The following is a 25911-nucleotide window of genomic DNA, read 5'->3' as shown; positions in this document are numbered from 1 at the left end:
CCACAAGCCTAATATTACAAATGGAAAATTCCAAATAAGGACCCGAAATGAATCTATTTTTTCAAATAAAAACCCAAAGTGAACTTTGTGTTAAATAAGGACCGAAGTGGACCCATTATTTCAAAGAAGGGCCTGAAGTGAATTTTATGTCAAATAATGACTTGAAGTGATCAAGTTAATCTCTATTAAGGACCTTAGCTCACCGGCAGACATTTTCCATCGATTATAATAGGGGCAATTTTGTCAGAAATTTGTGATTGGAAAAACATGGAAAATTCTAAATTAATTAAGTTTAGGTTATTCATTTAGGTGTTTAAATTTTCTTATTTCTTCTCCCTCGCTATTCCTCAACCAAATTGCTACCCGGTCGTCGTCGTGACTCGATTCTTGTCGCTCTTTGCCTTGCTCGACCGACGGAGAATATGGGTCTCTGCAAACAAAGAAAGAAGCATATGGTTTTCTTCTTGTTTTTTAATTCGTGCCTCAACCGGCGGAGAATTTGGGTCTTCGACTTTGCGAAGGATAGGTACAAGGAATGGGGAGAACTTCGGTCTTTGACTTTGCAGAGGACAGGTACAAGGAACAGGGAGACCATAGAAAACCTAGGGTTGTTTTTTGTTTCTGTTTTAGGATTTGTTAATTTTCCTTATATTTTTTTTGGATAAAATTGCCCAAACTCCAATTGTCAGAAATGTCACATGCTTGATAGCCGGCGAATATTTGGCTGACCAGCAAGCTCAGGTTCTTATTTGGAATTAATTCAACCACTTCGGTTCTTATTTGAGACAATGGGTTCACTTTAGGTCTTTATCTGATACAAAGTTAATTTTGGGTCCTCATTTGAGAAAATTGGTCCACTTCGGATCCTTATTTGGAATTTTTCCTATTACAAATACTCACAAACTTCTTGTTACAAAGAGAAGGAATGAGAAGAAACATTGAACTTTATTCATTATGTAAAAAAAACTATCAAGTACAAGCTAAATAAGAACCTGTTTTGAAACCGCACACAAACATGCAAAACATGACTGCATACAAACGTGCAAAACATAACCGCACACAAACGTGTAATACAGACTTGTTCCATTTCCTAGAAAATAACTAACAAACCAACCGCCTAACAAATAAACTTGACTGAATAATAAATAAAATGACAGAATATCAGCAGCAGCATTGAAAGACAGCTCCAACACCTCCTCCTCTCCTCCCTTGCCTTCCTCTCTCTCCTCCCCTCCGCCCTCCGATCCCTCACCACCACCATTGGCGTCACCTACTCACCTACCAACTCCACCGCCGCCTTGGACCACGTCGCCGCCCGTTGTCTCCGCCCTCAGGATCCCCCGTCCGCCTCCTCGACCCCACCCTGCGGCTCCTCTGGGCCTTCCTCTAGTCCAACACCTCCCTCCTCCTCTCCGTCCCCAACGCCCTCGTCCCCTCCCTCGTTGCTAACCGCTCCGTCACCCTCTCCTGGCTCTACCGCCACGCCGTCCCCTTCTACCCTCGTGCTCGGGTCTCGGCAATCTCCGTCGGCAGCAATGTCCTCGACTCGCACCCCAACTACGCCGGCCTCCTCGTCCCCGCCCTCCGCAACTTCCAGTCCACGCTCCGAGATCTCGGCATTCGTGACGTCGCTGTCTCCACCACCTTCTCATTTGTCAATGTGATGACGACCACGTTCCCACCATCTGCGGCCCGGTTCCCTGATTCTACACATAAGAATGAAATACGACAACACAATGTCGAATCTAAGAAAATCTTATCTCTTTTGCATTAATGCGTCAAGCACGTGCTTGGGATCTCGATTCACCTATTCCTTCAATACCGAGAGCAGTTCAATCAAACTTGAGGATGTCCTTTCCAGCTTTGCTCCTGATTGTTGTGCCAATCTTGATTGCCTTGCTACTCTCCCTGCTAATTGACCAATCAGTTCCTCCACTTAGCTTTATCATCATCTAAACTCTTTGCTACGTACTTGCAAATGGGTCATGATAATCTTTCTATCGATCTCCCAATTGGTATTCTATGTGGTTACTGTCATGCGGATTTTTGTCAAGACAAGGTTTGTCATCATCTAGTTCATTTGATGAGATGGCATAACTTCTGGTGTACAATTTAGCAGATATTTCAGAGTCTTCTTTGGAGTAGGTACCTATACATATCATGTTAAAATGAAGAAAGAAGAGCCATCAAGTACCCCAGCTCATCCTTTTGAGTTGTGGCTCGCAAGTTGAGTGGCCTTATCAGGACCATAGGATGAGAGCCCCCCTGAAATAGCAATTAGCTGTGATTTGTTCTCAGGTCTCCAGACATTCTTATGAATTTAGAGTGAACATAATGTATGTGACGTTCAGTGTTGCATGTATCATTAGAGGCTTTTGTTAATTTGGAGATTTTGTAGATGTTGAATGAAGGTAAAACTGCAGGTGGCAATTCAGGGAGTGGGTTGAGCTATTCCGTCAATTTAATAATCTTTCTTCCGGTTTCTTCTCATTGAAGGTAATATTCACTTCCCTATGTAACTGCAATGATAACGTAATGGGAGGTAGATGATCTGCATTTTCCTTTGCTCGTCGAACAAGTTGGCAAATCTAGGATCGGTATACCAGCATAGAGCTTATCATTTCCTTTGAGCGAGGTCGCGCTCGTGTTTTGGAACACTCGTTTGCTTGGTACCTCACCCTTGAAGTTGTTGAAAGATAGATTCGGGTACTGCAATTAAAATTTCTCCAGGAACGACGGAACAGGGCCAGAGAAATTATTACTCGAGAGATCTATGTGCTAAAGACCATTCGAGGAACTCGAGAATGAAGAGATATTCCCTTCAAATATATTATTTTGCATGTGAATCTCCACCAAGCTAGTCCATCACCGAGCCTACTAGGGATTTTTCTTGATAGCTTGTTGCCATGTATGCCTAATTTGGTTGAGTTGTTCAATTTACCAATTTCTTTAGGTAAGGAACTACTCAATTGTTTTCAGATAGACGAAGATAGATAGAAAGGGAAGAGATAGTGAAAGCTTGAGACGGTATGATTCCAATTAGATTATGCTGCAAAAGCTCAAACCCTACCAAGTGTTGGCATTTCCCAACACTCGAAGGAATGCTCCATTGTAAATTGTTCCCATTCAAGATGAGTTCCACTGGCTTCGTCAGGTTCCCAATCGTGAAAGGGATAATCTCGATGAGTTTGTTCATATCATCATGAAACTTCTTCAGCTCGATGAGATTTCCAATGATATTGGGAATGATGCCCGTGAACTTGTTTTCACCGAGCCTACTAGGGATTTTTCTTGATAGCTTGTTGCCATGTATGCCTAATTTGGTTGAGTTGTTCAATTTACCAATTTCTTTAGGTAAGGAACTACTCAATTGTTTTCAGATAGACGAAGATAGATAGAAAGGGAAGAGATAGTGAAAGCTTGAGATGGTATGATTCCAATTAGATTATGCTGCAAAAGCTCAAACCCTACCAAGTGTTGGCATTTCCCAACACTCGAAGGAATGCTCCATTGTAAATTGTTCCCATTCAAGATGAGTTCCACTGGCTTCGTCAGGTTCCCAATCGTGAAAGGGATAATCTCGATGAGTTTGTTCATATCATCATGAAACTTCTTCAGCTCGATGAGATTTCCAATGATATTGGGAATGATGCCCGTGAACTTGTTTTCACCCATTTCCAACAGTTCTAGTTTGCGCAAATTTCCAATGCTTGAAGAGATCATTCCAAACAATCAATTGGCTTTAATCGAGACTCAACTGGGAGGATAAGTTGCCTATGGATTCAAGCAAAGTACCTCTGAAATTGTTGTCATTGATTGCCAAGACCCTTAGTTTGGTAGAATTGATCACTTAGAGGAATTTTTGGTCACTTTGTGCTCCACTACCTAGCTGGTTGTACGCAATACTGATCCACTGCAGCTGATTTAGCTTTTCCACAGTAGGCACGTTTCCAAAAAAATTGTTTGCCGGGATTGATAGCTACATTAAGTTAGTGGCATTTGATATGGAAGCAGGAATTTGGCTAGTAAATTGATTGATCCTGACATTAAAGTCAACAAGATTAGGAAGAGTGACGCTTAAATCTGGAGGAAGACTCCCTTCAAGTTGGTTTGTGGGAAACTCAGAGCCAACAAGAGAAGATGGAGGAAGGGAGAGTGCTAGAGAGTCCATTTGCACCAAGATAAAGATGCTTCAAATTCTGCAAACGACCCAATGTGGCAAGAGATGATTACCAGAGATACGAGGTTCCTGAAGAATTTAAGGAAGTTTCTAGAGAGACTGTTGGAGCATATAGAAACTCTTATTAGCTTTGACACAGAAGCAATTGCTATCGAAACTTCACCAACTAGCATATTATAGCCTAGTCTCAAAGCTTCCAAATTTTTGTAGCCCGAGATGTTGAAAGGAATTTGACCAGAGAATGAGTTGTTCACTAAGTCTAAGTATTTGAGTCTATACAAGTTATCGATTTCCAAGGGAATTTCGCTAATGAAATTGTTGTTTTTGATGTCCAATTTCTAGAGGAAGCTCAGGTTTCAATAAAAGGAGACAACAACCTTACGAGTTTCATAGATGAAAGTATCAAAAGGCTTATCCTCGGCTGTCGACGGCCACACATGATCTCATGTCACTAGTAGAAATGGACAAAGTCGTTCCAAATGCTGAAAACCCCCGAATGGATCGTCGGATATCTTATCCTTGAATTGGAGCAATGCATCTTGATCAGTTTTATTGAATCTAGGAATCGAGATTACTCTACAATAAGGCATTGGCACCACCAAAGTAATGAAAGAAAGTAGACAAAGAGAAGTGATTAAGAAGGACATGAAAGAATCATGCTTGAAAGTTTTGTAGGTCCCTCATACTCTAAACATTGTCTATGAAGAAATGGATGGAGTTTTTGGCCATAGGCCCCAACTGCTAAATATTCGTAGAAGCATGGTCATCTCACTTGGAATCGTATTTTTGGCATGATGTGGAAGACGCAAAGTATGTGAGTCTAGTCTCTTGCAAGAAAAAATAAATAAATTCTTGCGTGGTTTCGGTTTTAGACTATTGCGTGGTTTTAAGACTCTCAACATGGTCATCACACGCTTATCGAAAGAATAGAAAGATGGTCATTCCACTTAGAATTCTACTCTTGACATGATGTAGAAGACTTATAAAGCATATGTGACGACCCCAGCATGTCACTGCTAATGCGGTTACTATATTCTTCCTCTTTTTATGCATGCAGAAGCATGTATGGACAAAGAACCAACCGGGACATATAAAATTCAAAGGGGCACACACGGAAAATATGAATAGGGCGATCTCATTTTTCATTTCTATTTACATATTTTAGGTGACAAGGTTAGGTATACTGAGGGAAAACCAAAAGTGTCGTCACCCCTGACGACATCCATCCATCATCTTGTCCCAACTTGACTATCTCTATATACATGGTCACCTACCTCTCGCCTTGGGCCCATCCAAAAATCAATCTGATGTCTTCAAAATGTTCCTCCCTCCTCTTGCCTCCTACTCACTCCATCGTGCTGCTGCTATCATCGGGTCCATCGTCGCTCGAAAGTGGGAGTGGTCCCACTAAACACCCACCAACTCGGGCGTAGACAACAACAAACCTTAGGAGCACAGGATCAGTAGGTGCTCCTATTCTACCGTCAAAATTGAGATGACTTAACAAAAATGACATATGGGAAATCGAGGTCAATGAACTTGGTCTGATGCCATGTGAAGTCCACTGGGGCACCATATCTAATCATGGGAAAGGCAAGTGGAATCGGCATAACTACTAATTTGAATGAGAATAATCAACCATGAGTGAACATAAAACTCAGCAAGCAAACTGTTAAATCAGTCTATACTACATAAATCAATCACTACACGTGAGGAACTCCAAATGTAAAATATGTGAGATCCTTTTAAAATCAACTTGTTTGAAAACCTTTTTCAAAAGCAAAAGAGCATGTTGGAAAATATTTTCTCCGAAATCGATAAACTAGTAAATTTCGAACGGAATTTAAATATGCCAATAATCATATTTGCTAGAAACTTAGCCGGCACCATTTTTCGAGGGAACCCCGTTACCCCCTTAGGCATCTCGCACCCATTCATTATCACAATGATATCTAAGGGAACCGTGTTACACCCCACGCATTTGAAGTATCTAGTTACCCCTCCAGACATCTCGCACCTATTCTGATATCACAAGGACATCTAGGGACCCTTGTTACCCCTTATAAAGCACCAACACTCTTTAAGAGTCTTCGTGTTGTGTTGGACACTTCGACACGTGTCTAACACTCTTCGACACTGGTCAACACGTGTCGGAAAATCCGACACTTAGTCAACTTTCTCGACACTCTCCGACACTCGAGTTGGAATTCGACAACCGAGTTTCCTACACATGATTTCAATATCGATGTCAATTTTAAAAATTCAATAAATGAGATATGAATATATATGTGAAAAAATAAAACACAATAATAAAAATAATAAATGGAAAAAGAAGAAAACCTAGTTTTTTCTTCTCTTCAGAACTCCCACTTCCCGTGATACACAATTCATCTCTTAAGTTTTTTTTTCTTCTCTTTCAACATATCTAACATGCAAGTCTAGAATATGGATTGCTTGTTTTTTCTCCAAGTTTTATGAATTATTAAAATAGAGTTAAATTTGTCAAATTAAAACAATCAATATTATTTATTTATTTATGAATTTGATTCAAATTAATTTGATTGAAATAATTATAAAAATGATAATTTATGATGTATATATAAAAATATAGATTTAATATGCAACATGTCCAACGTGTGAGAATTCTCTGTTTTTGAGAAACGATGTGTCGCCATGTCATGTCGTGTCGTGTCGCATGTCACATATCGGTATCGGTGCTACTTAGTTTACCCCAGGCATCCGAGGGAACTATGTTACACCCCTCAGGCATTCCTACCCCTCAGGCATTCCTACTACAATCCAGGGCATCGTTGTCATAAGAACAGATGGCATTCGCCACACGCTCATACCATGATGCAACAATTCAATTAAAAAATGTCATTCACTTTGCTAATGCACAGGAAACACTCAATTTCAAAACGAACCATATTTTATGCATTTATAAATCATAGAAATGGTACAAAATAGTTAGTCAGCATTGTCAATCTAAAAAGACAAGTTGCAAAAGGAATTTATCCAAAATCCCAAAATCGACCCAAAAGGGCAGTTTACACACCTTTATAAATCACTAGCATTAGCTAAGTAAATTAGTTCTAAAAATTACAAAAATCTAACACGATGTAAATGAGACCTAGAAGGAAATTTCTCATAAAGAACTCGAAAGCCAATTCGCCTCATACGACCCTCAACAATCTGAATCAGCCGAGCCAAAAGGGGGGCAGATTTCCGAGCCAGAATAGACATGGAAATGGGCGTTCCGCACGCAAGTTTAAATGAGTTCTAAAAATCATAGAAAAATTACAGCTTATGTTTTAAGATGTTATCTATAAATTTTATGGGAATACTTGTCCAAGTTTCTTGTTGAAAATTCTGTGGAAAAATAAAACCATACAAGGGTCAGCGCCAATGTTCAAAAGACTAATTTGAAACTTGTATGCTTTTCAAATATAAAATCGTCATATGAAGTTTGAAAAATCCGAAATTAAAATATATTATAGAATCACGTATAAGGTGAAACTTTCATGAAGAAACCTCACGAATTTGTACTACATAAACCGGTATAAAATTGACAAAACTATGGGTATAAGTGACCTGAACCTGTAAAAAGCAACATCCCCGGGTCTCATCCACAATTCATGTCATTCAACCTCAAACACACATAAATGTCAACAACTAGCGCCTCAACAACACATTCACGAACTCAATAAACCATAGACTCAACAATGCTAGCAATGTACGTCTTCCGAAATCGTCGATTAACATGAATATATATGAAATCAACGGAAAACCGCGGAAATCCAAGGAATTCAACCTCGCTGAGCAACAATCAACCTATATAGCACAGAATGAAGGACAATCTATTTGCCTCGAGTCCTAAGTGTGTTGTTGCGGCTAGACAGGGTCAGAAAATCCCGATTCACGGCCTGTTCTCTAACGGTCCAAGTCAGGTTGATGCGACAACACGGGCGACGCGAGCAACTGGTTGGACGAGGGTGTGTTGGCTGGCGAGTTCGAACGGACGATGAGGCTCAGTGTTGCGCAAGCAGAGTGTGCGAATAGAGAGGGTGGTGCAGCGGTGATTGAGGAAGAAGAAGACGTAGAGGTTGAGTAGAGGTTCAGGCCGTGTAAATGGAGAGGAAGGAGGAGCGACTGCCTTCTTTATACTTCGGCTCCCTTCTCCTTCCACCGCTTGAGCTGGTCATCCCTCTTCTTGCGATCATTCACTTGACTCGGCAGCAGCAGGTTGCGACAGCTGGGAAGGATGTGGCGTCGCAAGGTGAGGACAAGAGGCTGTGGTTCGCGCGGCAAGGTGGCCTGACACTGTGACGTGTTGCTAACCTTGTGCCAAGTGGTGAGGTGGTGTCACTTGGAGGGATGAGATGGCACGGTGGTGCTGGCGTGTTGCTGAAGTAAAGCTAGATGGTGATGACGAGGCGATAAGGTGTCGTGGTGATGACTAGACCGCGTGGCTGATGTGACAGTGCTTGTGGCTAGGGGTGAGCATGGTCCGGGTTGAGCCAGTCCACCTTCAATCCTAGGACCAATCCGCACAGTGTTGGTCCTCAATTTTTGGGACCGATGACCGATCCTATTGAACTTGGGACCGAGAACCATACCGACCCAATGGATTTGGTCCCGGTTCCAAGGTCAACCCACTGATAATTTTTTATTTCATTTTTGTACTCCTTAAAAAAGCGATTGAGGACCGACCGACCCAATGGGTTCGGTCCGGTTTCAAGATCAACCCAGGACTAATCAATACTTTTGTATTTCATTTTTTTGTACTCCTTAAAAGGACCGTACCAACCCAGTGAATTCGATGATGAGCAATGTTAGCTAAGAAAAGCAAGCGGTGAGGGTTAAGTGGGGTAAGCGTTGAACATAATGAATATCAAATGTCGAGCGGGGAGCAACAAGCCAAACGAGCATCGAGCGGCATGAGTGACCCAAAGCGAGCAAGGCGAGTGTCGAGTGGTGAGCAGAGAAGTTGGTTTTTTTTTAGCAAATTGAAGACTAAAAGGGCAAATAAGATAGAAGAGAACGAATACTAGAGGAGGATGCCATGAGATGCCTTTTTGGACGCCGTGAGAACTCCTCACAAAAACATTTTCCTCCTTCGTAAATTATGACTATTAACACCGTAAAAAACATTAAAAACCTAAGTTATTAAAGAACGTAAAATTACTTAAACTCTTCACTAAATAGATGTTTAATGTTGCTGACGTCATTTTTTAAAAAGTTTTCTCTATATAAAAAAAATTATAAATAATATATAGTCAGGGTTGATCTAGATTAGACGGATCTAACCAAGGACCGACCCGCATAATACTGGGTCCAGGAATTCTAGGACAATAATCGATCCAGTCTCCTTGAGAACCAGACTAGGATCGGCAAGGTTGGGCCGGTCCAGGGTTGACCTTAAACTGATGCTCACCCATACTTGTGGCGATGCGGTAAGGGGCACGATGGGAAGGGAGAGGCCATGGCATCGGATTGCAAACATTAGCTTTTTCAACCTTCAAGTTTCGTATGCGTTCGAGCATTGAACTAGTTCAATATGCCCTTAACTTAACTTGAAAGCTTAGGCTCGATTGACTAAAGCATTTACCAACTTCGGTTATCGAATGTGCCCTCCTATGACACACATTTACTTATCATCGATCGAATGGCTAAGTCTTCCAAGGCCATGATTAGGGTGTCACGACATTTACTCATAATGCATGAGTCTTAGTTCTTTGCTTTATGAGTCTTCCGCATCATGCCAAGATTAGGATTGCAACCGGGACTTATATGTTTCAGTCCTCTAATAAGCATGTGATAATCATGTTGGGCGTCCTAAATGTATGCAATAATCTAAAAATACCACTTATCTAGAAATACCCAAACCTAACAACACAAAATTAAAAGAGCCGACAATCTCGCAATCCTATCAATTAAAAAAGAATCGACCTTAAAGCTAAGTAAAATACTACGACAATTATGAATTGGCTAAACGTCACCTAATGCTAATAAATCGTTCACCCAAAACGATTACACAAATCGAAACGCAACGTGAAACTCGTCCTTGAAACCCTAAACCCTAAAATTTCGCTTCGACTAAACCATTGCGCAAAAACAACTCATGTCAAAACTCACGACTCTACGACACCAAAAACCACAATTTCCATGAAGTCTTGAAGCTCCACAACTAAAAAAAAAAAACAGATTACATGGCTCAAAATTTCCAAAATTTTGAATTTAAGCACTAAATCTGAAAACTACTTTGATCAGACGAACGAGGGGCACGAGTACTTACTAAACGTTGCAATACATAATTGAGTTGGCTCGGCGAGGTGTCCATGACTTGTACGTGCAAAGCCCTTTCTCTTTTCTCTTTTTCCCCTTCTTTATTTCCCTTTATCTTCTTTTCCCCGAAACACTCGGTCTCTCCATCATAAGCTAAGCGTCCACTTCCTCTTTTTGCTTTCATTTGTTGACTTCTCAAACTTCTTTCCTTTCTTTTATTTTTTTTTAAAGTGGGTCTCACCACCTTATTTTTTGATCTAGTCAAAATCTCAAATATTAAAATATGAGTATCAGTCCTTTGCTTTGCGAGTATTCTGCGGAAGAAAGCCAGCGTTATGCATCTGTTGAGCATGTCCTACGCGGCACAGGCCAATGCCTCGGAAGTTTCAGGCATACGTTGTGTAGCTCGAGGCCGAAGTTGTGCGACGTTCTGCTTACGCTGCAATGTCTCACGGGCATCAACAAAGCATCTGTTTCCAGGGTTGCCACGGCACTTCGGAGCGCCATAAGGGTATTGCCCCCATTTCCCAAAAGGATAGAGGGCGAAAGGCATGTACGAAGACAAAGTTCCAAGGCATTCAAATTTTAGCTCGTTGGGTCAGATTTAGAGTCAGTTGCCTAGGCCCGTTCATTGAGAAGACATAAGCTGGGTAAGCTGGGCGGGCCGTACCTATATCTAAATTTGGGCTGAAATCTAAGAAGGGAAGACTTCCGGGTAGGCTTCACGCCATTTTTCTACTGTGCTTCGTCACTCTCTCCGTCCTCGAACTTACAAAACTACGAGCGAATGCTCCTGGGTTTTCTCAGTCGACTGTCGCAGAGAGAGATAGCGAGCGAGCGAGCGAGCGAGAGAGCGAGCGAGCGAGAAAGCGAAGCGAGAGAGAGGGGAATCAAAGCCGAGAGCTGGTGGAAGTTAACTGGGGCAGAGCGACGCGAAATCAATGGCTCTGAAGCATCTGTGGGTTCTCTATAGGTTGCCTCGCAACCCCAAGCACTGAACATCAAGAAAATCGAGATGGCATCATAGTACGAGTTTTGTGCCGAATCTCAATGGGTGGTTGGTCGAGGACATTTTGGAGCTTTTCTGGGTCTATTCCTCTAGAAGCTTCTCTTTCCTCTCCCTCCAACATTGTCTATTCATCTCTTCACAAACCCGCCTCCCAATGCCATTACATTTCGTCCCCTATCATCACCATCATCATTATTATTATTATTATTATTATTATTATTATTATTATTATTATTATTATTATTATTATTATTATTATTATTATTATTATTATTATTATAGCCTTTTTTTTTTGTGACCCAGAACCACCGTCGGTGGCAGCCGACGGCATAAACCTGGGGCGGACTGAACCACCACCACAGACCCAGCCGCAGGTGAGTCGCGCGAATGCGACACCTCTGGGATTCGAACTCCTCCCCTTCGTGAGGGGGAGAGAGCCCAAAGCCAGCTGTGCCACCGTGGGCAGTCACGCGAATGCGACACCTCTCTTCTTTCTCAAGGAAAATCGATTTCGGAGATGGTTTTGGACAAACAGTAGTGCAATCTACGCTTTGCTGAGTCACTGTTTGAGCATTCCTTGTTTTGATTCCATAGTATGAGCAGTTTTTGCTTCTCTGTCATGTGATAAAAGCGCAAAGAAACGAGAGGGCTTTGAAGTGTTTACTAAAGCACTTTGTCCTTTTCAGGATTCAGCAAGTCAAGATCTATCTAATACCCCTAAAACATGAAACTGAAATAATAGTAACTAATCAACTTAGAACATGTCGCAGACCTACATTTCCAAACAAGGAACGAGGAAATAGTAAAGCAATCAACTCTTGCTCTTCCCATGTTGCTCAATTTCTCCATCGCCTCTAGCGGAATCCCATTTTGTTGACTCTCTCTTTCAGCGAGCGCAATCTTATCACCACATCACTTATCTTCATTCTCTCTCGTGGCAGCTCTGCAGAGCAGGCAACTCCAATTTCAAATATCATCATGAAGCACTCTTGAGCATGAGCACTTATGCTTTTTTTAGTGCTCAGAGTGTCTGCAATTGATGATTCCTCTATCTCACAAAATAGGAGTTGCTGATCTGCTATCTCTGCCACCCTTGATATTGCTAGTATAAACACCTAGAGGGGGGGTGAATAGGCGCACAAACAATTTTTCTTGAATACGGAAGCAATTCTTGACAGATTGAAATACGATTGAAGTAAAGAGAGTAAGGAAGAGAAAATTAAACACAGGATTTATAGTGGTTCGGATTATTCTAATCCTACGTCCACTCTTCCGCACCGACAGCCCACCGGCTGGATTTCACTATAATCAAAAGAGAAGTTACAGCACAGCTTTGCCTTGATTCCACAAAGTGTAGATGTTCTACCACACCTCCTCAAGGTCTCTTACAAGTATAGACTCTCTTTTGTATACAAGTATTCGCTCAAGAGATTTATCTAAACAAATGGGAGCTTCAGACTTTGGAATTTTTCTATCGCGCACCTCTTTAAAACAACTAAGAACATCTTCCTTATATACTCCTTTATGCCATCATACCCGTTGGCACTTACCAAAGGAATTCCTCCAATCTAACCGTTGGACAGAATCAATTAGGAAGATTGTTCGAGTTATTAAAGGAACATGTTGATAGCCCATCAATCTGTTCGCCCATACAATCGGGATCTCGGTTTCCATAAGTAGAACCTTCCAATAATATATAGACAACCATCGAATCTTCAGTCATTGAATCAATCTTGATCAATCAAAGGATTCGATATGTCTTCTCCAGCCATGAGATCTTCTCCAGATGATAAGGTTAAATCCGAACACACCACTTAGTTACGGATAACCTTTCTTCAACGGATTCGAGATGTCAATGAGGATAGACTTTGAGTCTTGAGTACGGCTGTCCGGAAGTCTTCGGACTTTAAGCGACGAGTCGCGAGACTTTCGAGACTAGACCGAAGGATACGTTTTGTCAACTTCAAAACTCTTCATGAGGATTTCTCCAACAATCTCCCCCTTTTTGATGGTGACAAAACCTTCCCGCAGATTTGGATAACTTTGACCCGCAAATCATTTCTCAAACACATATGCATATCTTATTGACATAAATGGCTAATAGAATAACACTAGATTCTGCAACCACAGAAAATAAGTTAGTCCAATATATAACTAAGCCATTCATAAGATATCAATATTGATAAATAGAAGCAGTCAAGTTAAATCCAAGTCTAGGCATCCAGACACAAAATAAAGTCAAGGTCTGTCAAAAACAAACAGACAGTTTAAACATAATCCATCAAAATGAAACGATTGAAAGTTTTGTTTTTCAAATCATGATGCATCTCTCCCCCTTTTTGTCAACATTTAAAAAGGATGAGATGAAATCAAGATTGCTTGGGAACGCGGACAAGCTGGAAATCTTCCATAGGCGAACAATGCCTTCCGGCCTCTTAAAGTCTTCCTTCATTTTGTACAACCTCCTCACTCTTGGCATTGGCCTGATTCGAATAGAGAGGGCTTGCATCTTTTCATTTAATGAACAGGAAGAAGCTTGACCTTCATTCTTCAAGCTTTGAACTTCGCATCCCAAGGCATATATCGACCTTTCATCTCCAATAGAATATCCATAATTCTGCGAAAATCTGCTCCATGATCAGTCTGAGTACTTGCTTCTGCTCGATCTGATGGAGTACAAGCAGACGATGGTGGATCAGCATAATCTCGCAGGTTTGGCGATGAAGCTTCATGACCTTCTTCTGGAAATTGAGATGCATAAACATCTTCTGGGTCTGCAAGCGAACGACTGACTCCTTCACTTTCACCTGGAAATGAAGATGTCACTCCTTTCTCCTAAACTCCCCCTGTTTTCATGCCTACAGGTGGAGAAGAGATTCCCTCAGTTTCTCCTTCTCTTCCTTCTTCTTCAAGTCTTTCTTGCTCTGCTTCTCGTTCTGTTTCTCTTTCTCCTTCTTCCTTCTCCTTTGCTTCTCTTTCTTCTTCCTCTTTCTCTGCTTCTTTCGTCTTTTGTTCCGATTCTTTCTGTGGAACAGGACGACTTAAGTTCTTTAAAGCCATTGCAGAGATGGTGATGTCATCATCATCATCTTCATCCTCAACAAGGAGAACTCTTCTTTTCTTTGATGGAGCAGCCATGGGCTCCTTCCCTTTTCTCTTAGCAGCAGAAGAGAGTTGATGAGACTTGGCAGGAGTCTTGAATTTCTCCAATTCCTTGCTCAGTTCTTTCAGACGCATTTTAGTCACCATTTTCAGTCCTACCACCATTTGATCGCATGATCGAACACAAAGGATTTGTGGAGGCTGAATATTTAAATGTCTGAATAACTTCGTAACAAGGCTTGGATAAGGGAGTTGACCTCTGTCCTTCATCACTGCTCTATACATGTGAAACATGATAGTATGAGGGAGAGAAAACTTCTTTCCACAGAGGATGGCATACATCAGCTTTGCCTCAGAGCTTGAAACATCAGTTTTGGAAGTTGATTTTGGCCGAAGGCAATTAATCACAGTTTTGTGAAGCAGGATGTTGAATGCATTCATCCTTGAGTAGGTGATCTTCTCTTCTGTTCTCCTGTCCTTCACCAGTTCAAGAGTGGCCCGAGCAATGGAAACCTTAATCGGTTGATATCTCCCTCTCTCAACTTCTAACACATCGGCCAAAGCATATCCATATCGACAACATAGTCTTGATCTTTGACACTGAAGGAAAATCTATTCGCATCTAAAAAGCTAAGATTTGAATAGAAATACGCAGTCAGTTCAGCATAAGCCTCTGTTGAGTCAGAACATAACTTTTCCAATTGAAGATAATTGAACTTTTCCCTCAAGTTCACTTTCACGGCATCCGAAAATCAAAGTCCACACTTCTAGGGTTTATTACCCCACGCTTCAGCAATTTCGAGTACAGATCCTTTTGTTCCTTTGATCTGAACAAATCTCCCCTTTTTCCTTGAATTTCAGCCGCAATTCCCATTTTCGGTTGAAATAATTTGAACATATTGTCATCATCATTGCCATCTACGAGGATTTGGCCCCGATCACGAGGATCACTTGGGATATTCGCAAGGGTTTCCTCAGCCACCCCTTTACGAGCGATTCACAAACTTTCCATTCTTTTCGAAAGATATATTCGTTCCTATATCCTTTTTCTTTAACAAAACTATCAATATAGTTCAAAGGAGTACGAATTCCTTTTAAAGCACGATATAACTTGTAGATAAAAGCAGGCTTTTGAGTTCTTACGGGGTCTGCTTCCTCGATGATTTCTTCCTGTTGAATAACGTCTTGAGGACTAGATAATGGAGAGTGACGCTGCTGAGAATGTTGTGGGCTCGGATGCTGATCTGGAGAAACTTCATCTTCTGTAAGATCAAAGTGAGTAGGCCCTTCACCCATTCTCTGTGGTCCCCTGCTTGCGATTCTTGAGGACTTTCTTGAAAACGACATCTTTCTCGATCCTTTGGAAGATTTCTTGCTTGAATTTCACAGAAAAGATGACAACTTTTTAAGATTGAACGAAGGAGACAATCGGAAGTGGAGGATCGAAGTTTTCTAGGGTTTTGAGAGTAAAGTGAATAGAAAGGTGAAGAGTAATCGATAGTGTTCGTTCGGTTAAAAAGAGAAGAAAACGAATCGTCACAAAGGAAATAAAATATGCCTTTTCAAAATAACCGCCTTTATCCGGTAAAATAGCTATTTCAAAAGTAACTTCCTTTTTGAAAATGAATTGTTGCAAAATTTACGGTTAATAAATATAGCAACAATTTAAACAGAGTACGATGATCGTACATTTTCAAGATAAGATTGAGAGAGAAAGACTTACGGTCGAAGGTTGAGACAAGGCGTAGATAAGGTCTTATAAGCCTCGAGTCACGAAGGTCTTTAGACTTTGATATCCTCATATTTCAAAATGTTGAGTCCGGTCCGTATAGACTCAAATTGATTTTTGTCCAAAGGCTTTGTGAGTATATCGGCCAGTTGATTCTTTGAGTCAACAAATTGAATTGAGACATCTCCATTTTGAACGTGATCTCTAATGAAGTGATGTCGAATCTCTATATGCTTTGCTCTTGAGTGGAGAATTGGATTTTTGGTGAGATTGATAGCACTGGTGTTGTCACAATTAATCTCTGTGCATGAGTCTTCAATTTCAAAATCTCTTAGCTGTTGTTTTATCCATAGAATTTGCGAACAGCAGCTTCCAAGAGCTACATACTCTGCTTCTGTTGTTGAAAGGGACACAGTACTTTGCTTCCTAGAAAACCAAGACACATTATGCTTCCAAGCAGCGGCAAGTTCTGAAGTGCTCTTTCTATCAACTCGCAACCGGCCAGATCTGCGTCGAATAACCCGGAAGATTAAAGTCTCCTTCTTAGGATACCAAAGACCGATGCTTGATGATGAAGCGACGTATTTGATGATGCGTTTCGCAGCACTGAGATGAGATTCTCTAGGATCTGATTGAAACCTTGCACATATGCAAACACTTAACAAAATATCAGGTCTAGAAACAGTAAGATAAAGAAGTGATCCGATAATGCTCCTGTACAGCTTTTGATCAACTTTCTTTCCTTCTTCATCTTTGTCTATCTTTAAAGAACTTGACATTGGTATGTCGACCTTTTTGCAATTCTCCGGTCCAAACCTTTTGACAAGATCATTAACATATTTTTCTTGAAAAATAAAAGTTCCTTCTTTCAATTGCTTTATTTGAAGACCAAGAAAGAATGTTAATTCTCCCATCATACTCATTTCAAACTCCTCCCGCATAGACTTTGAAAATTTCTTGCACTGAGACTTTCATTAGATGATCCAAAAATGATATCATCTACATATATTTGAACAAGTAAGAAACTTTTGTTTTCCTTTTTGATAAATAAAGTCGTATCTACTTTACCTTTGACAAAACCATTTTGTAAAAGGAAATTACTTAACTTTGTCGTACCAAGCTCGAGGTGCTTGCTTTAAACCATACAAAGCCTTTTTCAGTCGAAGGCGAGTCGGCTTCTTTGGGTCTTCAAACCCTGGCGATTGTTCCACATAAACTTCCTCATGGATAAATCCATTCAGAAATGCGCTTTTGACGTCCATTTGGAATAACCTGAAATTCTTATAACAAGCAAACGCAAGTAATAGACGAATAGCTTCTAACCTTACTACTGGAGCGTAAGTCTCATCATAGTCTATTCCTTCTTCTTGCGTATATCCCTTGGCCACGAGTCTTGCTTTATTTCGTACGACTTTTCCTTTCTCGTTCATCTTGTTTCTGAACACCCATTTGGCTCCAATAACAGTTTTACCTTTTGGTTTGGATGTCAATTCCCAGACATCATTTATGCTGAATTGTCTGAGCTCTTCTTGCATAGCTTCAATCCAGCTTTCATCAGATAAAGCTTCTTACGTGCTTTTTGGTTCAATTTCAGAAACAAGAGCCACAAAGCACTAGACTCTTCTCGCCTTTTGGATCAGTGCGAATTCCTTCATTCATTTCACCAATTATAAGATCTTTGGGATGACTGGATTTATGCTTCCAGTTACTTGTTGATTTTTCTGGTTGATGATCTCTTTCTTTATTTGGATCTTCACTAACAACCCGATGCTGGTTTTCGAGTCGAGATGCTTCTTGAGATGTAGACTTTGGTGGGTGCGGAGCGAGGTTCGGACTCTTCTTGATGAGTCGACTTGATTCATCTTGCGTTGAGTCTTGAAATTTGACATTCATTGACTCCTCTACTGAGGTGACTCTTCTTGTTATAGATTCGTAAGCTTTGCTTGAAGTAGAATATCCAAGGAAGATACCTTCATCTGATCTTTCTTCAAACTTACCAACACGATCTTTTGCATTTTTCAATATGAAACATTTGCAACCAAATACATGAAAGTATGAAACAATATGCTTCTTTTCTTTGAATAACTCATAAGGGGTTTTTCGAAGAATAGATCTTAAGAAGACTCTATTGATGATATAGCAAGCTGTTGAAACTTGACTTCAGCCCAAAATCGAGAAGAAATTTTACTTTCAATTAAAAGAGTTCTAGCCATTTCTTGAAGAGATCTGTTCTTTCTTTCCACAACTCCATTTTGCTGAGGAGTATATAGAGAGGAAAACACATGCTTACAACCAGATTCATCACATAATTTTGTAAAATCTTGATTTTCAAATTCACCTCCATGATCTGATTTTATACAAGAGATTACACATCCCTTTTCATTTTGAACCTTTTTAGCAAATTTTTCAAAATACGAAAAGGTTTCGGACTTTCTTGAAAGGAAATATACCCAAGTAAAACGGGAGTAATCATCAACAATTACTAGGCAATACTTCTTACCCCCAATACTACGAGTTGGTTGGTCCGAAGAGATCCATATGCAGCAACTGCAGAACATGATTAGTCGAGACATGATTTATTGGCTTAAAAGAATTTCTTACCTGCTTTCCCAGAATACATGGAGTGCATGAATCAGTCTTTTGGTATGGCAATTTTGGTAGACCTCGAACAAGCTGCTTTGATGAGATTTTGGCTAATTGCTTCATGTTGACATGACCAAGCTTTTTGTGCCATAAGCTTGCTTCGTCTTGAATTGAGATAAGACATTGCGATTCATTTGGTTTCACATCCAGAAGATAGATGTTTCCATGTCTTCGACCCAGAAAAGATTGAGTAGAGTCTTTCGACTCAACAAGTCCCTTCTTGAAAGAAGATCTTGAAACCAAAAGTATCACATAATTGACTAATGCTTTGAGAAGATTGTAATTGAGTCCTTCCACCAACGAAACATTACTTATTGTGAGAGTCCCAATTTTCACGGTTCCAAAACCCACAATACTTCCTTTGTTGTTTCCTCCAAATGAAACTTTTCCACCATTTACTTGAGCAAGCTTTATAAAGCAATTTGAGTCTCCTGTCATGTGTCTTGAGCAACCGCTGTCAAGATACCACTTTACCTGTTTCTTGATGGAGACCTGCATTTAATAAAGAGTCTCAAGCTTTCTTTGGTACCCAAACTTTCTTGGGTCCTTTGGTGTTAGTAAGATAAACAGTATTAGCCCATACTCTTTTAATAGGTTTCCATACCAAAGGACACTCTTTTTCAAAGTGTTCCTTACTGTCGCACTTAGAACATCCGAGAGAATTTCTCCCTACGGGTTTTACAAAGACTTTCTTAAAATGATTTTTGTAAACTTCACTCGAAAGCCTTTTCTTAATTCTTTCTTTTACTTTAGGAAAATCAATCAATGGAATTGTTTCTTCTGTCATACCTAGACCAGACTTATTGAAGTAAGGTCTTTGTGCTGAAAGAATTTTCTCAAGTTTTTCAGACCCTATTGAAAATTTCTTTGATATATTTGATAAGTCTGTTTTCAAGAAAACATTTTCTTTTAAAAGATTTCCTTCTTTTTCTTTAAGATTCGAAACAGACAAGTCTAAGCTTTTAACTCTTTCTGTTAAAACATTTTCCTTTTGTTTTAGAGCTAAGTTCTCCCTTTTTAATTTGGAAATACTTTTGAGAGAAGTCTTAAGACTTAAGCATAGTTCATCAATATATTTAGAAACTTTGACAGGAATCTTAAAATTACTTGCCTCAAATTCACTGTCTGAGTCTGATCCTGAGTCTGATCCAGAGTCTGAGTCTGATCGTGCCATCAGACATAGATTTGCATATTCATTATCACTTTCTTCACACTCAGTATCACTCCAGGTTTCAGCTTTGAGAGCTTTTCGAAACTTTTCAGCTTTTCCTTTCTTCTTCTTCAAAGAGGACGGTTGGGTCTCGATGTGTCCCTTCTTCTTGCATTCAAAGCGGACTACATCTTTATTTGGTTCCTCATCATCAACAGACTTGGCGCTGTCTTTGAAAGCCTGGTTTCTTTGAGTTGAACCTTCTCCCTTTTCTATTTAGTTTTCTGAATCTTCTTATCATGAGAGCAAGCTCCTCATCGTCCATATCATCTTCGAGAATGTAACATCGGAATCATCATTTGATTTTAATGCAATGGATTTCTTACCTCTTGGATCTTCTTCTTCATTGATCCTTTCCACTTCATAGGACTGAAGCGTTCCAATAAGCTCATCACAGACAAAGTGGCATAATTCTCTGCGTCTCTCTTATCGAAGTCTTTATGTGATTCCAATCCTTGGAGAGTCCACGCAGAAGCTTGTTTACCTTCATGGGATCAGAAGTTGGTTGACCTTGATTTTCAAGACCATTCACAATATCTGTAAAACGACTAAACATATCAGATATTGATTCTCCTAGTTTCATTCTAAAGGCTTCATATTGACCGAGAAGAATGTTGATTCTTGTTTCCTTCACTCGTCTGTTCCTTCATAGGTGATATGCAATCTGTCCCAAACTTCTTTTTTCTTTGTACCACAAGAAGATATTCTATTATACTCGATTGGTGATAAAGCACAATATAAAGAGTAAATTGCTTTTGCATCGAGTGTTTGTCTTTTGGTTATTTCTTCTGAGACAATCCATTTGGATTCTTCAAGTATCTTTTCCTCTTTCAAAGACTAGTGCGGTGGTAGGAATTATTCCTTTTCTACAACATCCCATTCCAGAGGATCCTTTGATCGTAGGAAAGCTTTCATCTTGTTCTTCCAGATGTTGTAATCCTTTCCATCAAAGTAAGGTGGTCTGGTATTGCTTTGCCCTTCCATCAGCCCTGGTGCTAGCATACTAGCCATGGATCTTTTACTATGAAGTAAAACACTTCAAATAAAGTAAGTACATGTGCTCGATACCAATTGATATTACTAGTATAAACACCTAGAGGGGGGGTGAATAGGCGCACAAACAATTTTTCTTGAATACGGAAGCAATTCTTGACAGATTGAAATACGATTGAAGTAAAGAGAGTAAGGAAGAGAAAATTAAACACAGGATTTATAGTGGTTCGGATTATTCCAATCCTACGTCCACTCTTCCGACGACAGCCCACCGGCTGGATTTCACTATAATCAAAAGAGAAGTTACAGCACAGCTTTGCCTTGATTCCACAGTGTAGATGTTCTACCACACCTCCTCAAGGTCTCTTACAAGTATAGACTCTCTTTTGTATACAAGTATTCGCTCAAGAGATTTATCTAAACAAATGGGAGCTTCGGACTTTGGAATTTTTCTATCGCGCACCTCTTTAAAACAACTAAGAACATCTTCCTTATATACTCCTTTATGCCATCATACCCGTTGGCACTTACCAAAGGAATTCCTCCAATCTAACCGTTGGACAGAATCAATTAGGAAGATTGTTCGAGTTATTAAAGGAACATGTTGATAGCCCATCAATCCTGTTCGCCCATACAATCAGGATCTCGGTTTCCATAAGTAGAACCTTCCAATAATATATAGACAACCATCGAATCTTCAGTCATTGAATCAATCTTGATCAATCAAAGGATTTCGATATGTCTTCTCCAGCCATGAGATCTTCTCCAGATGATAAGGTTAAATCCCGAACACACCACTTAGTTCGGATAACCTTTCTTCAACGGATTCGAGACTGTCAATGAGGATAGACTTTGAGTCTTGAGTACGGCTGTCCAGGAAGTCTTCAGACTTTAACCGATGAGTCGCAGACTTTCGAGACTAGACCGAAGGATACGTTTTGTCAACTTCAAAACTCTTCATGAGGATTTCTCCAACAACCCTTTCTGGCAAAGCTGCTGCGCAGTAATCGTGAAGGTTCAAAGCATCCTTAAACATGTCATGGGTGGGTCTTTTTCCTGTAAAAATCTCTAGCAGCAAGACTCCGTAGCTGTATATGTCGCCATCTTTGGACACTTCGCTTCCCATTCCATACTCTGCAGTTGAATTTTACTTGACACATGAGACGATATGGGCAAATCATTAGGAGAAGGAAGAGGATGCACGTATAGGGGCAAGGGAAAACATTATTGAAGGGCAGCAATTAAGAAATCTGGTTGATAATGGCAAGTTACACAACACGTTAAGCATGATTTTTTGAAGTCAGATTTTCTATTCATACAACCTTGGTACTTTTACGAATAGAATGTACAATTGAATCAAATGGATGACAAAAAAGAAAAAAAAAATGAACTGAACCGAACTACTCTATTAAGTTACTATGGTTCTCTTAGTTTTGTAAGGCATAGGAAAGTTAGCCGAGATGAACGAGTCTAACCTGTTTGCATGACTAGTGGCAGTGTTTTAGACAAGAAATTCCCTACATGCATTATCAAGGAAAGACCTTAAAAGATAAGAATTAATATTGGATATATTGCAAGTATACATACCTGGAGGAGCATAGCCAATGGTTCCTCTAAGTCCAATTGAGCTGGTTTGACTCACTAGCAAATCACCAATGGCGTTTGGGAATATCTTAGCCAAGCCAAAGTCACTGACATGTCCATTCATTTGGGCATCCAGTAGAATGTTGCTCGGTTTGAGGTCACAATGGATCACCTCCATTTGGCACTGATGATGGAGATAATCTACTGCGCATGCTACGTCGAAAGCAATGTTTAGTCTTTGAACAAAAGTTAATTCATGCCTTGGCGTCCCATTTGGTGCAAGATACGGATGCAACCACTCCTCCAAGCTATCATTTTCCATGAAATCATAGACCAAAGCCTTAAACTCATTGCCCTGGAAATCGACACTAGAACAAGCTGTTAGAATCTTAACAAGGTTCCGATGCCTTATGTTTTTGAGGACTTCGCACTCTGCCGTGAAACTTTTGGATGCTCCTTGTTGCTTCAAGTTAAAAACCTTCACTGCCACTATTTTGTTTTCATCTGCTAGGTTCCCTTTATACACGGAGCCGAAACCACCCATTCCGATAAAATTGCTAGAGCTGAATCCGTCTGTTGCTTTGACTAAGTCTTCATAAGACACTTGCTGAAATCCCCTTATCGATGGAGTCTCTAGAGGAGCCTCACTTTTCTTCCTCCTCAACCAATAAAACGTCATCAGTAGCACTAGAGGAATGAGCGCCGCTACTATCCCACATGTAACAATAATGATAACGGAACGGGAGATAGATGATCCATGTTTTCCCTTGCTCGTCGAACAACTTGGCAAATCTAGGATTGACATACCGCCACAGAGTTTATCGTTTCCTTTGAGCGAAGTTGCGCTCGTGTTCAGGAACACCCCTTTGCTCAGTACCTCACCCTCGAAGTTGTTGAAAGATAGATTCAGGTACTGCAATTGAAATTTCTCCAAGAATGTCGGAACAAGGCCAGAAAAATTATTACTCGAGAGGTCTAGGTACTGAAGACCATTCAAGGACCTCAAGAATGACGAGATATTCCCTTCAAATAGATTATTTTGCATGTGAAGCTCCACCAAGTTAGTGCATCTACCGAGGCTACTAGGGATTTTTCCCGATAGTTTGTTGCCATGTACGTCTAATTTGGCTAAGTTGTTCAATTTACCAATTTCTTCTGGTAAGGAACCACTCAATTGGTTTTCGGATAGATCAAAATAGATAGACAGGAAAATATAGTGAAAGCTTGAGATGGTATAATTCCACTAAGATCATTTTGCGAAAGGTCAATCCCTAACAAGTTTTGGCATTTCCTAATACTCGGAGGAATGCTCCCTTGTAAATTGTTCCCTTTCAAGGAGAGTTCGATTAGCTCCGTCAAGTTCCCTATCGTGGAAGGGATATTCCTGGTGAGTTTGTTCATATGAGCACGAAACCGCTTCAGCTTGATGAGATTTCCAATGGTATCAGGAATATTGCCCGTGAACTTGTTATTGTCTATGCGCAATAATTCTAGGCCACGCAAGTTTCCAATGCTTGGAGGGATATTTCCAGACAATTGATTGTACTCCATCGACATTATACTCAACTGGGAAGAGAAGTTGCCTATGGATTCAGGCAACGTACCTTCGAAATTGTTGCCACCGATTGCCAGGAGATTCAAGCTAGTAGAATTGATCGATTCAAGGAATTTCATGTCAACTTGCGGTCCACTACCTAGGTAGTTGATCGAAGCACTTATCCTCTGCAGCCAATTTAGCTTTTCCACGGTAGGCATATTTCCAGAAAATTTGTTTAACGGGATTACTAGCTCCATTAAGTTAGTGGCATTTGAAATGGAAGCAGGAATTGGCCCAGTAAATTGATTGTCCGCGACACTTAACTCAACAAGATTACGAAGAGTGATACCTAAATCTGGAGGAAGACTCCCTTCAAGTTGGTTTTGGGGAAAGTGAAAGGTATGAAGGGAAGATATGTTGAAGATGGAGGAAGGGAGAGTGCCAGAGAGTCCATTTGCACCAAGATAAAGACCCTCCAAATTTTGCAAACGGCCTAATGAGGCAGGAACTCTTCCCACAAAGTAATTAGACGATGCCGAGATAACCTCTAGAGATGTGAGGTTCCCGAAGAATTTTGGGGATGTTTCCAGACAGATTATTCCAATGTATAGTTAATACCATTAGCTTCGATAAAGAAGCAATTGATATTGGAACTTCACCAACTAGCATATTAAAGCCTAGTTGCAAAACTTCAAGATTAATGCAACCTGAGATGTTGGCAGGAATTTGACTGGAGAATGAGTTGTTCAATAGGTATAAGTTTTTGAGTCTATACAGGTTACCGATCTCCGGGGGGATTTCGCCAACAAAAGTGTTGTTTTTGATGTCCAATTTCTGGAGAAAGCTTACGTTTCCAATAAAAGGAGATAGCGACCCTACGAGATTCATCGATGAAAGCATCAAATGGATTACCCTCAGATGCCGACGGCCACATGTGATCCCATGCCAGTGGCAAAATGGATAGAGTCATTCCATGAGTTGAAAACCCCGAATGGATCTCCGAATATCTTATCTTTGAATTGGAGCAATGCATCTCGGTCAGTTTTGTTGGTTCTAGGAATCGAGATTGCTCTACAGTAAGGCAGTGGCACCACCAATGTAACGAAAGAAAGTAGACAGAGAGAAGTGATTGAGAAGGACATGAAAGAACTCATGCTTGCAAGTTTTTGGTCCCTCACACTTTGAACCCTATTTATTTAGAAATGGATGGAGTTCTTGACCACAGCCTTCAGCTACTAGATGTTCATTAGAAACATGGTCATCCCACTTGGAATCCTACTCTTGACATGATGTGGAGGAAGACTCATAAAGTGTCACACCCCGAAACTATCATGAATGGGGGATGACACAACCGTCTTTCCACCTAAAGGACGCAACCTTAAAGCTCCCAAAATCCAATTCCTAAAAGTCTCCTCGCCGATATCGCTCTCGTACTACTCATCGTTAGCTGAGGAACTTGAAAAAAATTGAAAAATAGATGGGTGAGCAATTATAGTTCAGTGAGTAGTGCATCTCTTCTAAGTATATCGAGCACCCAATATATATATTTATAAACTAAACCACAACTTTTTTAACTCAAATCCATAATATAACAAATATAAAATAAGATAATAAGTCACATATGCTTTAACATAATAGC

At 40.3% G+C, this 25911-nt stretch overlaps 1 protein-coding gene across 1 annotated transcript; it reads right to left on the bottom strand.

The window, feature by feature from the left end:
- Positions 1–1330: 1330 nt before the first annotated feature.
- On the bottom strand, positions 1331–24490 carry LOC120286845 (probable LRR receptor-like serine/threonine-protein kinase At3g47570). Its single transcript, XM_039299404.1, has 3 exons — positions 24034–24490; positions 22739–23758; positions 1331–1644 (listed from the first exon to the last, which is right to left on the bottom strand). The coding sequence occupies exons 1-3, from the start codon at positions 24488–24490 to the stop codon at positions 1331–1333; spliced, it is 1791 nt and encodes a 596-aa protein (XP_039155338.1).
- Positions 24491–25911: the final 1421 nt, after the last annotated feature.

The sequence above is a fragment of the Eucalyptus grandis genome, chromosome 1 (assembly GCF_016545825.1).
Source record: "Eucalyptus grandis isolate ANBG69807.140 chromosome 1, ASM1654582v1, whole genome shotgun sequence".
Classification (NCBI taxonomy): Eukaryota; Viridiplantae; Streptophyta; class Magnoliopsida; order Myrtales; family Myrtaceae; genus Eucalyptus; species Eucalyptus grandis.
This window is presented reverse-complemented; position numbering and strand designations above follow the sequence as displayed.

Bases quoted from the DNA above. Each gene is read 5' to 3' on its own strand.
- LOC120286845 (XM_039299404.1), bottom strand. From the start codon at position 24,490: ATGCCTACCGTGGAAAAGCTAAATTGGCTGCAGAGGATAAGTGCTTCG. The intron at 23,759-24,033 runs GTATTAGGAAAT...ATCTATTTGAAG, and splicing joins ACAAGGGAGCATTCCTCCGA to GGAATATCTCGTCATTCTTG. The intron at 1,645-22,738 runs GTATGTATACTT...ACAAATGAGAAG, and splicing joins CATTGGCTATGCTCCTCCAG to GTGGTGGAGACAGCGACGTC.